Source organism: Sander vitreus, chromosome 23 (assembly GCF_031162955.1).
Source record: "Sander vitreus isolate 19-12246 chromosome 23, sanVit1, whole genome shotgun sequence".
NCBI classification, from domain to species: Eukaryota; Metazoa; Chordata; class Actinopteri; order Perciformes; family Percidae; genus Sander; species Sander vitreus.
Genome location: NC_135877.1, coordinates 5078824 through 5099923, shown reverse-complemented (window position 1 = coordinate 5099923; position 21100 = coordinate 5078824). Strand labels below are relative to the sequence as shown.

Sequence of the window (21100 nt, the reverse complement as noted above, 5' to 3'; positions counted from 1 at the left end):
GGCAGTAGAGAGAGAAAAAAAGAAGAGAGAGAGGTAAACAGAATGCGATTGTGTGTGTGTTGAGATAAATGAGCATGTAAAATGACGGATATGGCAGAGCAGGAAGTACAGGAAAGGTGCGAGAGATATTTTACACATCTAATGTACCACATATGAACACACGTTTAATTAAAAAAATGTAATACAAAATGCATGATTAGACACTACGTATAACATATTGTTATTGTTTCTCGAAATTGCTGCTTTTTCAGGCTCTTTGCGTCATTACACTATCTGGTATAAAGCAGAACCCAAACCAAAATAAATCTGAACAGAGGGAGGCTTTTTTTGTTTGGCCAAGAGCTCAGCGGGAGAAGAATCCATGTTGACAGCAGGGGATTGGTTATTGCTGAGCAATGCTAAATATAAATACACTGGAACTTTCCCCTGCTGCTGCTAATGAGGTCTGAGAGTTTAACAGTTAAACATGTATTTCTCGTGGAGGTTCATTCACTGATTTTGGTAAAAATTTAATTCAGCAGCACCACTTCAAAGGCTCTCAAATGTCATGTTCAATATTGGCCACAGTATTTTTTGCATAATAGCAGTTCTTTCATTCTTTGTAACCATATAGCTTTGTCACTCTGAACATAGATCCAGGTTTCTCATACGCACATATACAATAGCAGCAACTCAGATTCTCTGTCAAAATACATAAACTGGTAGGCTTGCATAGAAAGGTATGGTTCAATCTGCCCTATGAAGGCAAACAGTAAGAGCAACCTTTGAGAAATTATGAAAAGATTGTAAAGCTCCAGTCTACCTCTGGACCGATAATCATGTAGTGATGACAGGACACTTTACTTCTCAGGCAGTTATTTGCTCTTTTACAAATAAAGATCCAAATAAGATCAGCTACAAAGTCTAAACAGTCTTCGACTCCAGAGTTGTTTAAATGAATTTATTTTGGAAGACTGTTGTAAGTTTGGGGTTTCCAGTGAAAGCCAGCATCTTGTGCAGGCTGTTTTCTTGGTTAGCTTCTTCAGACAAACTATTGCTACTGAAGTCAACATCATCCCTCTATTGGAGTTGGTATAACCCATAGACTGTAGAAGAGAAGTGGACGTAGCCACCGTGACCTCACCCATTGGTTTGTGGACTACCGTTTTTAATGCCTTCAGTTTGGCATTTTGGCTGTCCATCTTATTTTTTTGGAGCCTGAAGTGACCATATTTGGACAGAAGGGTGGAGCTGGGGATGAACGAGGGGTGGATCAGACTGAGAAGCCGAGGACACCACCTAGTAGCGACTTGTCAATCACAAGCTAGCCACATCCTAAAGCATCCCCTGCTTTATTGTCCATTTAACTCTAAATTGGACCACAATTTACAAAATGAACATGCTCTATTGAAGAAGTCTTGAAACTAGCTATTGAGACCATAAACTCGTTATGAAATTTTTTAGTGATGTAATAAATCAAGTGAGAAGTAGGGTCATTTTCTAATAGACTTCTATTGAAACAGACTTCTTTTTGCAACCAGTGGAGTCACCCCTGCTGGAAATTAGATAGAATGCAGGTATAAGGCACTTCTGCATTGGCTTCCCCTTTCAGGCCCAGAGATTGCTATTTGGTATGAACTCATGAAATGAAAGTTAAATCCCAACAAAGTCTCCAAAATCACTTCCTAGGTCCACTCATTTACAACTCACTATATAAAATAAGCTTGATACTTTACTCTAAAGTGAGCCATTAATTGAGATTTCAGACACATGAGAAATTCCATTTTACATCATGACTGACAGGTGTAGTGTTACGACAAGTGTACGACACTTGCAATATTAACGCATTCCTGGATTGTTAGCTAAATGATATAATATGTAGTGCACTATATTAACTATCCACCATTAGGATTTTATTCTATTGAGTTGTATTAGCTTATATATAAAAAGGTGAAGACTGTTCTATTGTCATCGTTGAAAAATCTTTCAACGATGAAAATTTCAGAGAAATTGCTCATTGCCATCACAGCGCCCATCTTCAATCTGGATCCTGAGAAAGGTTCCCCACCCCACCGCCAACACAACCATCATTCACACACACAAATGCACACACGCATTTCAGTCACTTCCCATCTTCCATCATAGACTGAAAACTCATCTTGTTAAGTGCCTTCCTCCAGCTCAATCATGACACTTCTCCACTCAGTCTCTCACAAGAACATTGTCAGGGATTGAAAAGTGTCTCTGGATTTGACCCATCATTACTGTTAAGTACTTGTAATTTTGGTAGCTTAGCTGCCTTTTTACTGTACGGTTGCAGTCATTGCAAATCGCTTGGTGTTGAAGCGTCAGCTAAATGTACATTAAAAAAGAAAGAAAAAAAATGTACTCGCTTCAGAATCCTGTACATGCACGCAAATACAACCAACAGCTATCTCCTCAGTTCAAAAGCAATGAATAATTAAGCCTGCCCCCTAGTCTCCTCACTCCAAATGTAAACACAAAATAAACAAACCGGACCGGGTGAAGCTATTATGTTCAAAATGTCTTCAGCAGACACGGACACAAGAGCAGGGAAGATTTCCCTTTTCTGCTTGCTGTGCCACGTTTGTCCTTGAAGATGACGGCATGCCTTTACACATGGAGCTGTTTCTTTTCCCTTCAACTGACAATCAATACCATTTTCCATTGTCTGGATAGAAATAAAAAACCTCAGAGGAGGGAGACTTAATGTGTTTTTTAATCAATACTGTTTGTCTGTGGAGGCCCCAACACATGGGGATCTCTGAAGAATGTTATGGATGTGACCTGAGCTGCCACGATGGCTGCAGTATTCAAGTAGCAAGGTCAGTTCAAAGAGGAAGGGACACGGTTTCATGGCCTTGGAAACTGTAGCTTAACCACATAGAGCTTTTTCAACTGGGTTAGTAATTTTAGGTAACATTAGTTGCCACAAGCTCCCAGGCAAGCATGCAATTTCAGGTCAGTTTAACTTTCATACTGCACGTGAAACTTCTGGGAGCAAAGTCTTTATGGAGCAGAGAGGCCCAACGCATAATGATGCAAAACTAATGGTGGAAAGAGCAGATATTAGTGAGCTCCATAATCACCACAGTAGTATATATTTATCTAACATGGCAGTGAACTTTAGAATGTAGATTACAATATTAAGAATTGGTGTTTGGGGTTGTCTTTGCAGTCAGCTTGCTTTCTGTTCTTTAGTGCAATCATAAGACAGATAGGTAAAACATTTGTTTTGAATGTATTCCTTGTCAAGTCACGTACAATAGCAATGCCATACACACATTGTTCAGACTGGGAATGTGGCAAGTAATGACATACAAAATGTAACAGATGTCCCACATTTCAGTGAAAACTCAGAGATTCATTTTATTAAATTCTAATATTGTACTGGCACTGAAACGTTGCCTAGTTTAGTCAATATTCCTGTATTCTGCTCCATTAGAATTAAATGATCGAAGCACACCCTTCGATTACAGCGAGGTCCTTTCCTTCCAGCATATGTAAAAGATGCAGTGGAGGAGGGGAGGAGGAAGCGTCTGTGTGAGCGGTTGGCTGTGACATGCGAGGGGGCACACAGGGGACAGGCCTTGGAGGTGACAGAGGACAACAAAGACGGCAAAGATTAAAAAAAATAAATAAAAAAATCTTAAAAAAGGTGACCTAGGGGTTGTGGAGCTGACCATGAATCCCAGTGTCCCTTGTTTGCATCTGGCCGGGGATGTTGTTCCCCTCTCTCTCTCTCTCTCCCCCCCTCTCTCTCTCTCTCTCCCCCTCCCTCTCTCTCTCTCTCCCTCTCTCTCATTTTCTGTCATAAGCCAAGCCATAACATTACCCTTTAAAATGAAATAAATAATAAACGGAAAAAACTATTTTGAATGAGTAAAACTTTAAGCCGTAACTAAATGATAAAAACTGCAAAAAATCGGAAAGTGAAATTTGAAAATGAAATAAGGATAATGATTACGCCTTCACAAATCTGCTTTTATACAAAGCATACAACTTCTGCTCTTTTCAGTGTTGATTTGTAAAGGTGAATACTTGTACCAGCACATATATATGGGCTTAACTGTTGACATAATGACAACAATTATTTATTCTATCCGTGACAAAGGGAAAAAAATGTGTTCACACTTAATGTCCCATAGTGCAGTTACTCTTGAAAAAAAAAAAAAGAAACTGCTGTTGCTGTGCTTGTGAACTACATTTCCATGTTTTGATGATTCCTGCTGGAAGTGTGAACACCCAGTCTGCATGAATGGGGTGTAACCAGGTATTGAGGGAGACAGAGCACAGAGAAAGACACAGTGATCAATATGACAGTCATGTCTGCTTGAGCATAACAGCGATTAATTACTAAAGGTGCTTCAAAGCGTCATGGTGATTACAGCCATTTCTTATCCAGGGGACAGATTAGGATGGTCTGGCCAGCCTTTTGTCATGGACAGAATTGGAGCGCATACTCAGAGGCTATCCTTACATTTAAAATATAAACATGTCCGCAGCGGCACACAGTCAGGAGCCGACTACCCTTTTTTCCGTTAAATGTGATGGTTGCTTGCTGCTTTGCTGTTACGCTGCTCCAAATCACACACACCTACACACATGCAGACGCACCATATGATGCTAATATGGAGGTATGATGATGCATTTTGTACATAATTCACGCTGACTGTCCTTGTGCGCCTGATGCATGAGAATGAGACTTGTAGTCTCAGACCAATCAAACACCTCACACCCCAATCCAGTGTGGCCCATTGGATTAAACGTGGTGGTAAGACAATGGCGCTGTATTGATCGCGCCTGGCTGAGACTCCTCTGAGGAAAAAAAGAAGTACAAAATACACACACACACACACACACACACACACACACACACACACACACACACACACACAGACTGCCATCTGTCATGGCTGTCTGAAGCCTGGCCACCATCTTCCTCTGCAAATGGGGCAAAACACACAAAATAATAGACTGAGGGAGAAGCAGAGAGGCGAGCAGGGAACCATTGCCTGGGGAGCTGACATAAACCAATGGTTATCATTTCTGTCCTCGCCTGAGCCGCAGCATCTACACTATTAGATTGTCCATGTTGCCCATGGCTCACATATGGGACAGTCTTTTAAGGTGCTGGTTGTCCATCAACACCTGAAAGTCATTACATGTGTGCCAGCTGGTGAGGAAGGTGATGCCTGTTTTTTAATTAAATTCAGGAAACATGGAGGAGAAGATGGCATGGTAATATAGGGAACATCATTAATAGTTGGAGACATATCTCCCTGCTGGATCGGTGTGATAAACTGCTGAGGTGAGTCAGAGATATCAAAAATCAGAACTGTTTTCATTTTCCAAGGACAACTGATGCACAAGGAAACTGACATGCATAATAAGTGCTGGGACATAAAACTGTGATCACAAAAGAAACTGGTTATTTTCAGTGGTTTGGTTGAGATATGTGTGGGTCTCCTTCATAGTGTGTCTTTTGTTTTGGCTATGACACATCTTGAGGAACTTAAACGTGTCTCAGCTTCAGACTTGCCACATATTACGTCGGTGTGAAAATAGCCTTTGAAAGCAAGTATATATAGGCTGCAGCTCTCTGATGAGATGATAATATTATGGTTGCTCTGCTGTTCTTGTTCTTCCATTCTTTATATTTTGCATATTTGCTTGTTCCTGTTGATGGTCACAGAGATACAAGAATCTATACCAGCACGCAACATTACCGTGTTTCTTTCATAAAGCTGCTAGGACCAATGTTTTCATATTTACAATGGATCAAATGTGTAATGTGAACTAAAAACCCAGAGAATCATTACCACCCCAGCTCAATGGAGCGTGTTTGCATCTTTTAACTTATTGTTCTGGTATTCCGGCCTGAAACTGTATTGTTTTGGTTCATTCCTAGCCAAAAAGTTGAAAAAACAACAACAGTACACTACCTTCCCAGCCCCGAAAAAGCAGGTAGACACAGGCCCCCTTCACACCTATAGTTCGGTTAGTCTTGCATTGCTAGTTTATTGGCATTTCTTTCAACCAGTCACAATCGTCATGGGCCTAAGCGCCGGACAGAGCCGCAGTGCCTCTGCAAAATAGCCTCCGGAAGGAACTTGTTTTGGTGGAACATGTGTACGTTCAGAAGTTGTTTAGTTTAGTAACAGAAAACTCAGATTGGACCGATAGTCTAGCTAGCTGTCTGGATTTACCCTGCAGAGATCTGAGGAGCAGTTAACCATAGTCCTCACAAATCCAATTATTTCATTTGGTTCGGATAACGTTTACACTGCACATTGTCAAGCACACCAAACATTGTAAACAACTGTCATGCGGTCGAAATGGTTGAGTGAAACTCACCGACACTTCCTGGTCTCAAAAATAATGAAGCAACAACAAATGTATGAGTTTTTTTATTTTAGAAGGAGGCGAACAATATGAGCGAGTAAAGGAGAGGGTGGGCCCTGATGAGAGAGAGATGATGTGTTGTTTACACAGACAACGAGCAACGTGTGGTCATAACAACATATGGATTTGAAAGTCATCATCCTTCAAATCATATATAAGTCTGTAAATTGTGTGCAGTTGAATTTTTTTTTAAGATTATTTTTTGGGCTTTTCCGCCTTTCATTTTTGACAGGACAGCTAGGTGAGAAAGAGGAGAGAGAGGGGCAAGATGTGCAGGAAATCGTCACAGGTCGGATTCGAACCCTGGACCTCTGCGCCTGCTCTATCCACTGAGCCAACCTGGCCACCAGTTGAATTAGTTTTAATTGTAGGCTAGCAAATGCATGCATGTTTTTTGGTTTACTTGTATATTTGGGTCAGATCGCATTCTCACCTAAAATGAATCAAACTCTAGTGCACTATGAAGCCCCCGTTTTCAGATAGACCAGAGTTTTGTTGTTTGGTCCGCACCACAGCTTTCACTTTTACTACACCCTAAAAATGATCATTTGTATATTAATTACTCAACCCATTTTTGGATTCTTTGTTTATCATGGAGGCACGCGAGAAAAATGTTTTGTTCTTTTCTTCAAGAGTTCAAGGTAACATGGGGTGAGTAACTGATATACAAATGATCATTTTGAGGGTGAAGTATTCCTTTAAAGCCAGGCTGTGCGGAATAATTCACTTCAAACCTGAAAGAAGTTATTTGGGTTCCATTTTAAAATTGTTTTAAAATGTATTATGATTGGTGGAGCTCATTTAAAGGTCCCATGACATGGTGCTCTTTGGATGCTTTTATATAGGCCTTAGTGGTCCCCTAATACTGTATCTGAAGTATCTTTTATATAGGCCTTAGTGGTCCCCTAATACTGTATCTGAAGTCTCTTTTATATAGGCCTTAGTGGTCCCCTAATACTGTATCTGAAGTCTCTTTTATATAGGCCTTAGTGGTCCCCTAATACTGTATCTGAAGTCTCTTTTATATAGGCCTTAGTGGTCCCCTAATACTGTATCTGAAGTCTCTTTTATGTAGTCCTTAGTGGTCCCCTAATACTGTATCTGAAGTCTCTTTTATATAGGCCTTAGTGGTCCCCTAATACTGTATCTGAAGTCTCTTTTATATAGGCCTTAGTGGTCCCTTAATACTGTATCTAAAGTCTCTTTCCTGAAATTCAGCCTTGGTGCGGAATTACAGCCACTAGAGCCAGTCCCACAATGAGCTTTCCTTAGGATGTGCCATTTCTGTGTCTGTAGCTATTGAGGAGGAGGGGGGGGTGTGGCCTTGACCAACTGCCACTTTGCTCGTTTGAAAGCCATGATGTCTTTCTCTCTCTCTCATGGGCGGGCTAAATTCTCTGGGTGGGCAAAGCAGAGAAAGGGGAGGTAACCTTCCTCCTTATGAGCTCATAAGGAGGAGATTCCAGATCGGCCCATCTGAGCTTTCATTTTCTCAAAGGCAGAGCAGGATACCCAGAGCTCGGTTTACACCTATCACCATTTCTAGCCACTGGGGGACCATAGGCAGGCTGGGGGAACTCATATTAATGTTAAAAAAACCTCATGAAGTGAAATCTTCATGCCATGGGACCTTTAAAACTCCTGACTTTGTGAATAAAATGCCACTGCAGAAGCAGATTGCAACAGATTGACTGTAAGAAAAAGGAAGTGGTGGCATTAAACTGTGTTTTAGGAGTGAATTACTGCTCAGTTATGCATGTGCTGTAGCTACAGCCTTGACAGTTTAGTGAGTTTATGATGATACGACTGCCTGGAAAAAATGTGGACAAATGTATCTCCAAAACTAAAATCAATCCCTTGTTCCTTTTCATCATATATCCATGGGCCTACGATATCCCAATAAATTCATTGTCTGCATTTATATCACTTTTCTTATCCAAAAACCAGACCAGAGCCATTTACCATTTCCAGTAAGTAACGGGGGGGGGGCTTGCCATCTGTGTGCCTACCTGTGGCTGATCTGTGTCCCCCGTAGACTGGACATGGTTTCTTCCAGGTTCTGCCGAAGGTCAGCGATGTTCTTCACCGTCCTCATGCGTCTTGTCTCAGGATCCTCTCCTGGAGACACACATTTTATATGATTTACCGAAATATTTAGACCTGCACGCACACGCACACACGCACACACACACACACACACACACACACACACACACACACACACACACACACACACACAGAAGTCACCCACAAAGGCTACACATGCAGAAAGACACAATATGAGGAGGACATCTGACATACAGCATTTGATTGCATGTCACTGAACGTCTCAGTGGGGAAACAGAATGATGACCGATCACGATGACAGCCAGCGTAGCTGCACGTCTCCAAACCCCATGTCGACAATTGGGAAGCCATTCAATGAATCAGCCTGTCAGGCTGCACCACATGCCCTTCCTTTAGTCTAAAAAGTGGATACATTATTTTACACAGTACTGACATTTTTTCCTTCAGGCCAATGCCTGAAATGTCGTGCCATGACACCACGCGCTCTGTCGGTTAGTTTGGGACACAGTCGTGTCTGCGGAAGCAAACTCTGTCACAGCTGTGCTTCTTAGTCAGGCACGTTGAAAAAACACAGCCACTTCAGTCCGCTGTCTTCCTACCTCGTCCTACAGCAGCATGCAGCTAAAAGTCATATGTTTCATGTTCTTTTTAGGCACTTGTTTCACTCCTGCCTAGGCCTGTTGCTGCTAACAGGCAGCATTTCAGAACTGCGAGCTGTGGGCGCACACCAAAGTATCTGCTTGTCTGCTCCAATCAAGCCTCTCTGTCAGCTTGTCAAGCTAGCTTATATCCGCAGGCGGGAACCACAGAATGGGTAATTAACAAGTGGCATTAGACATAGAAGGGATGCCGATCACACTGCTTTCCAGTGTCCAATTGTCTCTACGATGGAGATGATTGATCCAGCAGATCTCGTGTCAAGTCAACAACAAGTCAACAATGCAGTGTGATGGTAAGATGAGTGCAAGAAGCTGTGCTCTTTCACTATGTGCTGGTTTCAGTGCTCTGAGCAGACATACTGACAGCAAGCTACTGTGATTACAGTGACTGGGGCAAATATGGGCAAATGGGAGCAGTGGTATATTGGAGGTTTGAAAAGGCCCCCAGCGACTCCTGTGGCGCAGCTCAGTGCCAGGGGGAGAAACATTGTTGAGGTGTTCATATGCTAGATTATGAAGCAGGTCGGTGTCGAAAATAAGCAGAAAAGCTCAGCCGGTTTTCCCTGGATAACTATATATCAATTTCAGAGTTTACCTCAAGGCATTTGGATAAACTTTCCAGCAAAAATGCACACTGGATACATTTCATTTGAATAAAAATACACAGTGTGCAAAATTGTGCTCTGCATTATTTCTTTGGCCTCTACAGGTCATGTCTTCTTCCCCACACTGAAAAAAATATTTGATTTGAACAGACTGCCAGTATGTAGCTGATCTTGCACACTGACACCAATTTTCCTGTTTTGATGTGCGCTGTGTGACAATGCACATTGCTAGAGTCACTTTGTTCATCAGGTAGGGGGCGACTGTGACATTGAATTTTTTAAAAGGGAATGATTCTTTTATATGCTGTAAGTATGGTAAATGGTGCAGTTATCTTGGCCATGTCTGTCCTGTAGAGAGAGCCTCTTAAATAAAGGTTCAATCAATGAGTCACTGTCTAATGCCTCATTTCCACTGCATGGTTCCTCCTCGACTCAACTCACTCTTCGTACCAGGTCCTTTTCTCTATTTGTTTTCTACAGCTGACAGTACCCCATTCTCATAGTGGCGCCGCATGAAACTGCCGCGACATCATCTTTCTTCAACCAACCAAACAGAGGAACGTCTGCACTTCGTCAATTGTATGGCGAAATGTACGACGTAGCATACGGCATGTTTTTGCAGGCTTCCATTTTTCAAAATCTGGGTCTAGTGAACACAAAAATGGCAGTTGTATGCAAGAGTGGTCTGCAGTGTTTTAACTCAACCTTCTTGTATTGGCTCAGCTCGCTTGGAACCTCAACCAAGGTGGCACCGAAAAAAGTACCAGGTACTATTAACAACTTTTGCTGATGGAAAACCAATAAAGAGCGAGTCGAGTTCAGTGCCATACCATGCAGTGGAAATGTGGCATCAGTCACATTGTTTAAAGACTTTACAATTTCAGAAAGATTCAAAGACTTTACAATTTCAGAAAGATTCAAACATTATGTCAATGTCTGCACTCAAAACCTCTTTTCCAAAATTAAGTCAAGACATGACCTCAATTATACTGTAGGGTACTATGTAATGACCTCACGGGGTATAGAGCAGTCTGGTATAATCAAGGTCATGTTTTATCTTTGCAGAGCAAACAGACTGAAGATTGTGTGAGGCAGAGGTGGTGCTGCATGTTCTTAACCTCTGACCCCATATCAGCTTTCCACTCTATGGCCAGTAATTAGAAATCGATGAGGTGCATATGATCTAATGAATGAATCCAAAACTTACTAGAAAAAGCAATATATCCCATCACAGTGACAAAATTGTGTTCACATCCAATGCACGGAAGCTTCCGGACCCTGAATTTATTCCTGTCAGGATGGAACTCATCTGACACAACACTAAGTGATGAAAGGTTTCCTTGGAAGCCCAGCATGATATCCTATTGTCATTTTTCAGTGGGTTGCAGCTCCATAAGGAAAGGAAATCCAGTCTAAGAATTTAATGGGGGATGGATCTCTGGTACCACAAACTCAAAGCATCACTGTTATCTGAATTTCTCTTTTTCTCTAATTATTCTTCTTCCCTTTCTTCATGTTGCTCTTCTCTCCTCCTTTTACCAGGGCCCCTTCAAGAAAGATCCAATTACAATCCCATTATACAAGTGTCATGAGGTGATCTGGCCCTGGAGTCTCCATCATGAACGCACACTTCATGCAACATTGTGAAGCAGACCAAAGCGTGTGTGTGCATTTATGTTTGTTTTTTTGTGTGCGAGTGTGTGAGCGATTCACTGAGGTACAGGAGCAAAGGTCTCCCCTGCACCGGAGAGTACAGGCCAACGCTTTGCACACTCATAATTCCAAAATACAATACCTATTACCAGCTCAGCACCGTTTTGCGGATCAAGAAGAGTATCCGTCGTGTGTGTAGCTAAATCCCAAGCACCTAATATCCCAACGCAGTAGCTGCTTATACACATGTATAGCTGGTGTTTCCACTTCAGTATCCAACACTACAGAGAGGGGAGAAGCCACAAAGCATTTATTTGGATTCAAGCTGCTGTCCAGCTCTTGGCCCGGTGAGGCTGTTCAGCAGCCAAACTGGGTCTGTGGGGAGGATCGAAAAGGGCTCGAAAGGAGGGAAGGTACACAATGCGTTTCCTAACAGGTGTTGCAGCACATTGAGAGCTTGTTAATACGCATCAACGACAACTGCTCCCTGAGGCTAAAAGCTCAAACTGCCACGACAGCAGCTGGAAAGCCACCTTTGACGGGGTGAAAGAGTTCTTTAAAGATGGAAATGGATTCGGAGCAGTCTGGATAGATCTCTGACACACATATAGAAACACACATACGGAGGCATGCATGTACGCAAAAAGAAAAAAACAAACACCTGTATGCATGAACAGAGTGTAGATAAGCACATGCATGCATGCACGCACGCACGCACGTACGCACACACAAAGGTGTAATAATAAGCTATTGATCATGTTGGCTATGTGACTCACAGGCAGTGAGGGAGGTGCAAGTAATAAAAGCTGCTTCAACCGTGGGTGAGGTGTTGTTTTTCCATCATCTATATCTCAAGGTATGTCTTCTTTATGCTGCATCATGCCTCAACCTGCTTAAAGGAAAAGCTGCCCATTGCCAAAGCTCACCCTGCCGTGCTGCACAAATTGACTTTGCTTTATCTGTAGAGTCACAATAATCCTCTCTACTGTCACATCTACGTAAAAAAAAAAAAAAAAAATCAACTGAACGTTCCCCTCCCACATCCCTTCCCTCTCCTCTCACATCAAAGCCAGGTCTGTACATGGGTGCTCATTCCAAAAGCACAAATCATTCATTCCATGGCACTGATGAGTTGTGGTGAGGTACCTGTAGGTATAGGTTAGACTCCAGCTGCTAAATTCACAGTACAGTACTTGACAATGTTGCACACACAGCACAGGGCCTCTTTTGCATACTGTGAGTGTGCGGTAGATGCAAGTGATGAAAAAGGATGTGTCCATGAATTCAAACTCCTGCTACTTGAGTAAGTAGGAAGGAGTGAGTGAGTGTGAGTGTGAGTGTGTGTGTGTGTGTGTGTGTGTGTGTGTGTGTGTGTGTGTGCTTTTACAGCCTTTTCTCACATATTTCTTTTAAATGATGTCTTAAAATGCTAATGGTGTGCCCTGAGAAATAGGTTTCCCCATCATGGGGATTAAGAACATAACCAGCTTATTGAAGGCTTTTTCTGCTTCGACACAATATTCTGCTAAAGTTTGCATTTTTAAACTCAACCAAAAACTTAGTCACTTCACATTTACATATTTTCTTTTACTTCCTGTACAAAGTTTCCAATTCGTGGTGTCATGGTGGTGTCATAGTAATCCTGAAAATGATTTGTGTCTATAGTACGTTATGCCTTTCACATGCATGCTCATTTCCTGGAATTTGCTGACTGTGTTGACTTACTTGGGCGAGGCGGTGTGTGCAGCACCTGCTCCAGGTCGCCCAGCATGGTGAGGATCACCTCTTTATCCAGCTGAGCCGTTCCCTCACGCGGACCTCCCCCTGAAACCTCCTCCTCTGCCCAATACCCGCCATCCTTCTCCCTGCCTGCCCGCTTCCCACCACCCCTGCCTGCTGCTGGCTCCTCGTCTGAACGCCCGCTGCTGCCCTCTTCATCTGTTCCCCCCTCCTCCCTGGACGTCCTCGCTGGCTCCGTCCGTGGGTGGCCGCTGTATGACGCCCGCTGTGGCCGCCCGCCTGCACCTGTGCATCGCCAAGGGACCGGGATGAGGGAGTGCTCTGACTGAGAAAGCACCTTGGTGAGGGAGAGTGACAGGGATCGAGCTCTGGTGCCCCGCACACCTCCGCCCCTTGTGACCACCTCCTTCCTCGGGCTTCCCTGCAGGCTGCCTCCTGCCCGCTGTGTGGAGGACGAGTACGACAAAGAGTTCTGGGGTTGTGAAAGACGAGGCGGTGGCTCGTCGAGCTCAAAGGAGTAAACCCGCCGCTCGCTGTCGCTGAGCAGGGTCAGGTTTGTGAGCGAGCGCTGCTTGATCCGCAGGTTGAGGTTGTCTGGGAGAGGCTGGGGAGGCCGCCGAGCGGGGCTGCCTCCCTGATACACCGAGAACTCCGCTCCTCTCTTCATTTCTGCCTTTGCGCCTCTGGTGCCTCAGCGAGTGAAACTATACATGCAAGTGGATCCACCTGTGTGTAGCTCTCTGTTTCACATCTTGGCTGCACTGTCACTAGAAGAGCAGATGGAGGGAGGGAGGAACCGGAGGACGGAGGAGGCAGAGAGATGTGTCCCCACGTCTCACGCCTCCCGACTGAGCTCCAGGCTTCAGGGAGCTGGAGGGAAAGCGAGCACGGAGCGAAGATCGGAGAGGAAACTTCCCTCTCAGGCATGTAGGTAGAATCCACATCCATCCTTGAGCCAGTCCATGCTCATGGTCAGACGTTGAGCCAGACACACACACTTATTTCTTCCACTGCTTCTCTTACCCTCATGCTTTTTGCCTTGTCTTCTTGGCTCCTTTCTCTGACTCCACCACAGTCAGGGGCGTGGATGAACGCGTCGCACACATCTCTCTTCCCTCACTAACACGTTCTCTCTCTCCCTTCTGCGCTCACACTCTTATCTTTTCCCCTATTAAAAAACGTCTCTTTTCGTTCACCCGTATCTCACTCCCTCCACCTTCTGTTCCTCCTTTAATTACCAGCTCACCGCCACACTTCTCCTGCCTCCGCTCTGACAGTGCCTCTCTCCTCACAGCGGAGAATGCGCGGGTGCCGAAGCCGGCGAACGGGCTCACATAGCTCTCGGTTTGCTTGTTCATTCCTGCAGTATACACTCTCTCTCTCTCTCTCTCTCTCTCTCTCTCTCTCTCTCTCTCTCAGTCCTCCTTCTCTGTGCTTATCACCCTCTCTTTCTCTTAATCCCCTCTCATTCTCTCACTTTCTGTTCACTTCCCTCCTCTTCCTAACCCTCTCCTCTCTCTCACGCTATCCTTCCCCCTCTCTTTCTGTCTCTCCATCTCTCCCTCGCCGTGTGACAGTGACTTGTTTGGACAGCAGCACCTGTAAGCTTGCAGCCACTGCTGCACCGCGCTGGCCGCCCGACTTAATTAAATGCTATCGTGATGAGCTAAAGCAGCGAGCCGGCGGCTTACCGCGGATCAACAGTGAGACCACAGAACCAACATATCCCCATCAATCAGTGAAAGCTTTATTAGCCCTGTCGCTATCAGTCACAGCTGTCTTCCACACATTCTTTAATCATAGTTACCAACATCTAGTAGGGACTGGAAGCAGTTGCCGCAGAAACCATAATCAAGATTTCCTAATTGTGTGTGTGTGTGTGTGTGTGAGACCCGTCTACATTTTAGTCAGCAGCTGTTCCCAATTTTTTTATTTCATTATTAATCAAAACAGACAGATACAAACCAATACAACTACATCAGAGCTTACCCTAAACTGTTTTTGTTTTTTTTTACTTTTCTTGTCTACAAATAATTTTACAAAAGCTTGAATCAACATGTGAATAAAGAGCTTGTATATGTAAAATGAGTAGGCTTGTCATGTGGCATTTGCGGTATGCATACACTTTCTCAGAGACTCATTTCAGCCCCTCTATGGAGAAAGAGTCGGGGAAGCGAAGAATGTGAAATGACCATGAAACGTGTAACAACAAAAAGCAAGTGTTTGAAATGGACCCCAAACAAAGGGAATGGTCCGCGCTGCAGTCTAATTCTATCCTTTAAATGATGGGCTACGGAAAAGCCGCGACCGAAGCAAAATGCCTGGAATGCCACTGCCGACCTGACATCCCATAACCTTTAATCACGCGCTGTTGTTTGTGCACACTGCTCTTTGTAGACACTTTCTTCTGGCTTCACTTTGAGCTTGACATCTTATTTTTCCATTAACTTAGCTGTTTGTTTGCTTTATCATCATGTATATTTCTGTTATTATAAGGATGGGAAAAAAAATTAAGATATCCACCATTTAAACCAAGTGGCATTTTCTCCTAAAAATGTTTGGGAGTGATCTTAATCACTGAATGGTGCTTAAAACAGACAATACAGTGGGTATTGGCGAATAAATGCCAGGCAACGCAAAGATCTTTAATGTAAAATAGGATGTGAGTTGAAGCTGAAGTCTCCTTTTTCAATTAAAACAATGGAATCTCTCTGTGCCAGTGGTTTGTGGTGTGATTGTGTGTTGCCTGGTTTAAACTCTCAACCTGCTCCTTGCCAGGAATTTATGTTTGTGGTTAGAAACTCCTTCAAACTGGTCAAACGTCCCTCTGCACTGACTTCTCAGCTGCAGAAGCTCAACTGCACAGATGTCCACTGGCTGTCATTAAAGGACAATATAGACGTTTGCAGTCGTTACAAAAAGTATGATTTGAACAGCAGCTTTCTGTTGTATAGGTGTCATGACAATCATAGTGAAATGGGATCATACACTCAAAGAGTTTGGGGTTGGGGTTGAAATATAGCCAAGGAGAAACTAATTGAAACAATGCTCCTAATGCAAACGTTTTATTTTGTATTATGCTATGTATTTTGTATTTTCAGTTTCATATGCTAAGAAATGCTTTTCAGTTGTATAGCCTGTTGTCACCTCTTGTCTTTTGGGAAAGTGGTCTGTGTTCATAAAGTGTAATACAGAAGTATTTGAAATGTTCCTCATTTTTCTTTCAATAAAGTAGCACTAGTAACTTTACCAAAGTTGCCAGTGGGCAAAATGCTCTCAGTCCCCAGCAAGAGGATTTTGCACTACTGTCTGTTCAAAATAAATGAAAACAAACTGATCCTTATGCATTGTCCTTGTTCCACTCTACCGAACTCACACCGAACCGTGACTCCTAAACCGGGTTACGAACCAAACAGTGACATCTGTGTACCTTTACACCCCTAGTATGTACTGTTGATGATGTGTCACTCATAAAGCTGGCCGTGATGCAGAGCTGGGATTGTAACACATGATGGCAGCCTACAGGGATGTAAACAAAGAGCTGCAAATGCTCCCTGTGTCCGGCTGTCAGCGCTGACCTTTTCCCTTCGCTACATGAAACCAGCGCAGAACAGGGATCCCCCCAGTAAACACACACACACACACACACACACACACACACACACACTAGCTACAAGACACCAGTACATTGTCCTATCCACAGCAGTAGCCTTAAAAAACTCCCCCATCCTGCAGCTAACCTGTAACTATCCTGCATTAAGATTGCAACAGACCCTGCAGCCTGCTCTTCCTTAAATGTTAGGTAGACCAGCTAATCCATAATGCAATACAACAGTCTTAATGTAAGCTAAACCTTCTATTTCCTAAAGAGGGCAACTGCATTACCTAAATATTTCCTCTCACATGTAGAGCAGCACTGCAGTCAGCAGTCAACATTAGTTAAATACAAATGCTGAGCAGCAGATTAAAGGTTAAATCCCTATATGCCAATGCATGACCAATATAACAAGAGACAAATGTTAATGCACAGAGGCATGTGCACAGTTACACACCCACACAGAGAAATATCATGCATGCAGAGCCTGCAGTGTGTGTGTGTTGACCTGCCGTACCTGATATCTCCTCCAGGCACTGTTTGGCTGTCTTGCTGTAGACCAGCTCTCCCTTGGTGGGGCTGAGGCAGGGGTCTGCTGGGGCCACCATGGTGCAGTCGTTTTCTGAGAATGTCCTGAAGGCACAAAGAACAAATAGTACACAGCAGTTATAAAGACAGGCTGAGATATATGGCTGACTCCACTGCAGTCATTTTCAAAAGAGCCATGGAGGGGAGTTTTTACAGCTCTGTTGTCATGTTCATTTATTTACAGTCAAACAATGCAATGAAAGATGTTTAATCCTTGTGCACCCCTTTAAAACAGTTGCTCTTGTGTCCTTAGAGGACAAAAATGACAGTGTCAAAAACTGAAATGATATGATATATTAATATTATTTTCCACTTTCAACGCGTTCATTTTTTAACCAACATCTGTCCTAATCATTACTTCCAAATATTCATTCATTTTTTAGAATGTTAACCTTTTAAATGCTAGTTAAATGCTAGTTTATTTGTTGTTTTCTTCTGTATGATTTTTTCCACAGTCTGGGATATGTCAATGATTAACAACAACATTGATTTGATGCATTGCATCAAACACTGAGTGGGTCATAATACAGCAGCAATGCCCCGAGCGGAAACCAGGAAAATTTGCATTTGCCCCGCAGGGCAAACATGAGAAAATGGCTCAATCTGGTGGAAAATAGTAAAAACTACAACTTTGAAGCCAGGGCTCTAGACTGAAATCCTGATATAATAGAATGCATGATTTTATGCTGTAATGGCCGTGGGATCAACAATTGTGATTTTAATGAGTTTCAAAGGGGACATTTTTGTCCTTAAGGGTCTGAATGTCTGTATTTTGACTAGGGCTGCAACATAACGATCATTTTCATAGTCCATTAATCTGACGATTACTTTCTTGATTAATGGATTAGTTGTTTACTCAATAAAATGTCAGAACATGGTGAAACGTGGATGAGTGTTTCCCAAAGCCCAAGAGGACGTCCTCAAATGTCTTGTTTTGTCCACAACTCAAAGATATTCAGTTTACTGTCACAGAGGAGAGAAGAAACTAGAACAATATTCACATTCAGAGAATTTTTCAAACCAATTATTTGATTATCAAAATAGTTGGTGATTAATTTAACAACTAATCAAATCTAATTTGACTACAGTTTATTACAGACTTATTATAGGACTTCCAAAATTTGGAAAAAAAAACCTTGCCATAAAAAAACCTTGCCATAAAGTACGCCATGTGCATTAACACAGCCAAAATGATTGCAAAATTAAACATTTAAAAGACAAAAGGGTCCCTAGTGACGCACAAGGATTAAGTTGTTTTATAATGCAATTCTAAAAGAAACCAAAAACCTTAACATCATTTTCTCAAGAGGAGACAATTTGTAACATTGTGATCATTTTGTCCAAGGATGAAAGTTTGTTATGTCCCATTAGCATCATTTAGTTTTAGTTTAGTATAGCATAACAACTATTATCACATTAAAAATGTAGTATCACAAAAACATTTTTCATTTCATTATTGTCTGTGGAGTAAAAATGTACAGTACAGGGCTGATAGTGAGTCAGGCAGATGCATTGGACGGAACTGAAGGGTTAGAAAGACCCAGTAATTAAGAGATTTTAGTTTGCTTGAGCAAAAATCTTCCAGTCTGTGTTTCTATGATGTTAAACAAGAACATTGTTTTGAATTTCTGAGTCAGTTTTTGGTCTTAGTCACAACAGATGGACACCTCTAAAGGGAGAAGGGGACAGTCTCCGATTAGATCTTTTCTGTGAGTCCTTCAGAGTGTATGTGCGTGAAATATATGTGTGTGTGTGTGTGTGTGTGTGTGTGCAACTGCCTCTCCTCCTCAACCCAGAGCTGCATCACACTCCACTGTTTGTTTGCTGATCTAAAGAAAGGATTGAGTCCAACGCACTTCATGAGATAACAGTCCTACGCACATGCGTGCACAGCGACAAGAAAACCACGTCAAAAACAGACATGTAGATAAACACGTTGACAGATGATACACATACAAACGCAATGAAATGCACACTCACACAGTAACACAAACAGCAACACACACGCACGTGCGTGCGCGCACACACACACACACGCAATGAAAAGCGTCCAAACTAACACTTTCAACCACATGAGAATCCTGAAATACACAAAGTAAAGCTTGCATATAAAAACACACAGACAGAGCACAAGCTACTGTATAGTACTCATCCCTCCCATAAACACAACACGCATGCACGCACGCACGCACACACACACACACACACACACACACACACACACACACCGGGGACCACCACCACCTGCAGAGTTGCAGATAAAAATTGGCTTCCAATTGCGACAGCAGCATCTGCCTGTGACTTCAGCTCATGTGAAAGAGCTTCTTTTTTTTCCTGCAAGGTTCCCTCACCTCAGTGGATTCACAAAAACAGAGGCAGAGATATTCACTACTACTGCTACACACAACAATTTGTGCCCAAAATAAGAAAGCAGATGTATTAGAACATCTTTATTTACAAAAAAATGAGTGTGCTACTTTTAAAAGGTTCAAAGATTCAGATAAGGCCTGTTTATAATGTGTCGCTGTTCTTTACTCCTGGTTTTAGAATCAATCACCACTGCAGTATTTCTATCATTCCTGATTCTGTTTCTGAACTGGCCGGGTCAGTGTAGGTTATGGGAGCAGAGAAGGATACAGTTGCTCACATGGGGTGGGAACACAAATCAATCCTGCATACTAACTGCAGCAAAGTCCAACAACCACGCTGATCTAAACCTGGCACAGGCAACAACTTAAAATGGGCATAGAAGAGAAAGTTAAGAAGACAACGATGCCTAATTGGGCTGAAAATGCTGGCGAACTGCAGCACAGCAGGAGGCCTTTACGCTTACTGGCTGCAAGCTGGCGAGGAAGAACATTTATAGCAACAGGAGGATGAAGATGAAGGCTACAGTAATATGCTCACAAGGACATATCTTAGAGGTAGAGGGGTGACATGAATCTGCACTGTACCTCAAAGGCAAGAACAAGGTGTGTAGAAGAACACATATGTTGAGGGGGCCACAAATTTGTTGTATGCACAATATTGGTGAACTTTGACCAGCGACTGGATGTTAATTAAGCTTGCTAGAACTGCAAGCAGTTATGACGGGGTCCAAGCCTCCCCGGCGCGAGTTGCACCCGACGACCCACGGAGCCTGCGAAAGCGGAACCCAAAGCGTCACAATGGCGAGGCAAATGTCAGGGAATATCACAATGCTTCCGCTGCAAGGTCTGTAGTAAATTGCAATTGCAAATTTTCCATTTACATTCATTGAGTTATAGGCCAACACACGTCTACCTTGATTATAGCGCTCCCCCTAATGGCCGATCTTCACCAAATTTGGTACAGAGCATCAGCACGGCATGCCAAACAAGCATCGCAGGTTTCATTTTGATAGCATTTACTTGAAGGACCACAGTATAGGATTTAGGACAATCTATTGGCAGAAATGTAATATAGAATTCATAAGTATGCTTTCATTAGTGGATAATCACCGGTGACTGAATTGTTGTGTTTTCGTTAGCTTAGAATGAGCCCTTCATATCTACAGCGGGTCCTCTTCCATGGAGCCCGCCATGTTGCACTGGCATGTTTCTTCAGTAGCCCAGAATGGACGAACCAAACGCCGGCTATAGAGAGGGCGTTTCGTGTTTATCTGAAGTATCTGAAGTTCACCAACTAGCCCTGCATGTCGTCCTTTGTCACAAAACGTCAAACACCTACTATTTAGGACACGTGGATGAATTTCGCTGTGCCTCTTTCCAATGTGACCGAGCCTCAACAGCAGAGTGAAGTCTCTAACA

The 21100-nt window shown here is 43.0% G+C and overlaps 1 protein-coding gene across 6 annotated transcripts in view; it reads right to left on the bottom strand.

Moving 5' to 3' along the window:
• nav3 (neuron navigator 3) overlaps nt 1-21100 on the bottom strand; it is a 221515-nt gene that overhangs the window by 72875 nt on the left and 127540 nt on the right. For all 6 annotated transcript variants that reach the window (XM_078243124.1, XM_078243119.1, XM_078243120.1 and 3 more), the window contains exons 9-10: nt 17242-17357; nt 8415-8523 (exon numbers count right to left, since the gene is read on the bottom strand). In XM_078243124.1, the coding sequence (XP_078099250.1) occupies nt 8415-8523; nt 17242-17357 (225 nt within the window). The remainder of the gene's footprint in view (nt 1-8414; nt 8524-17241; nt 17358-21100) is intronic.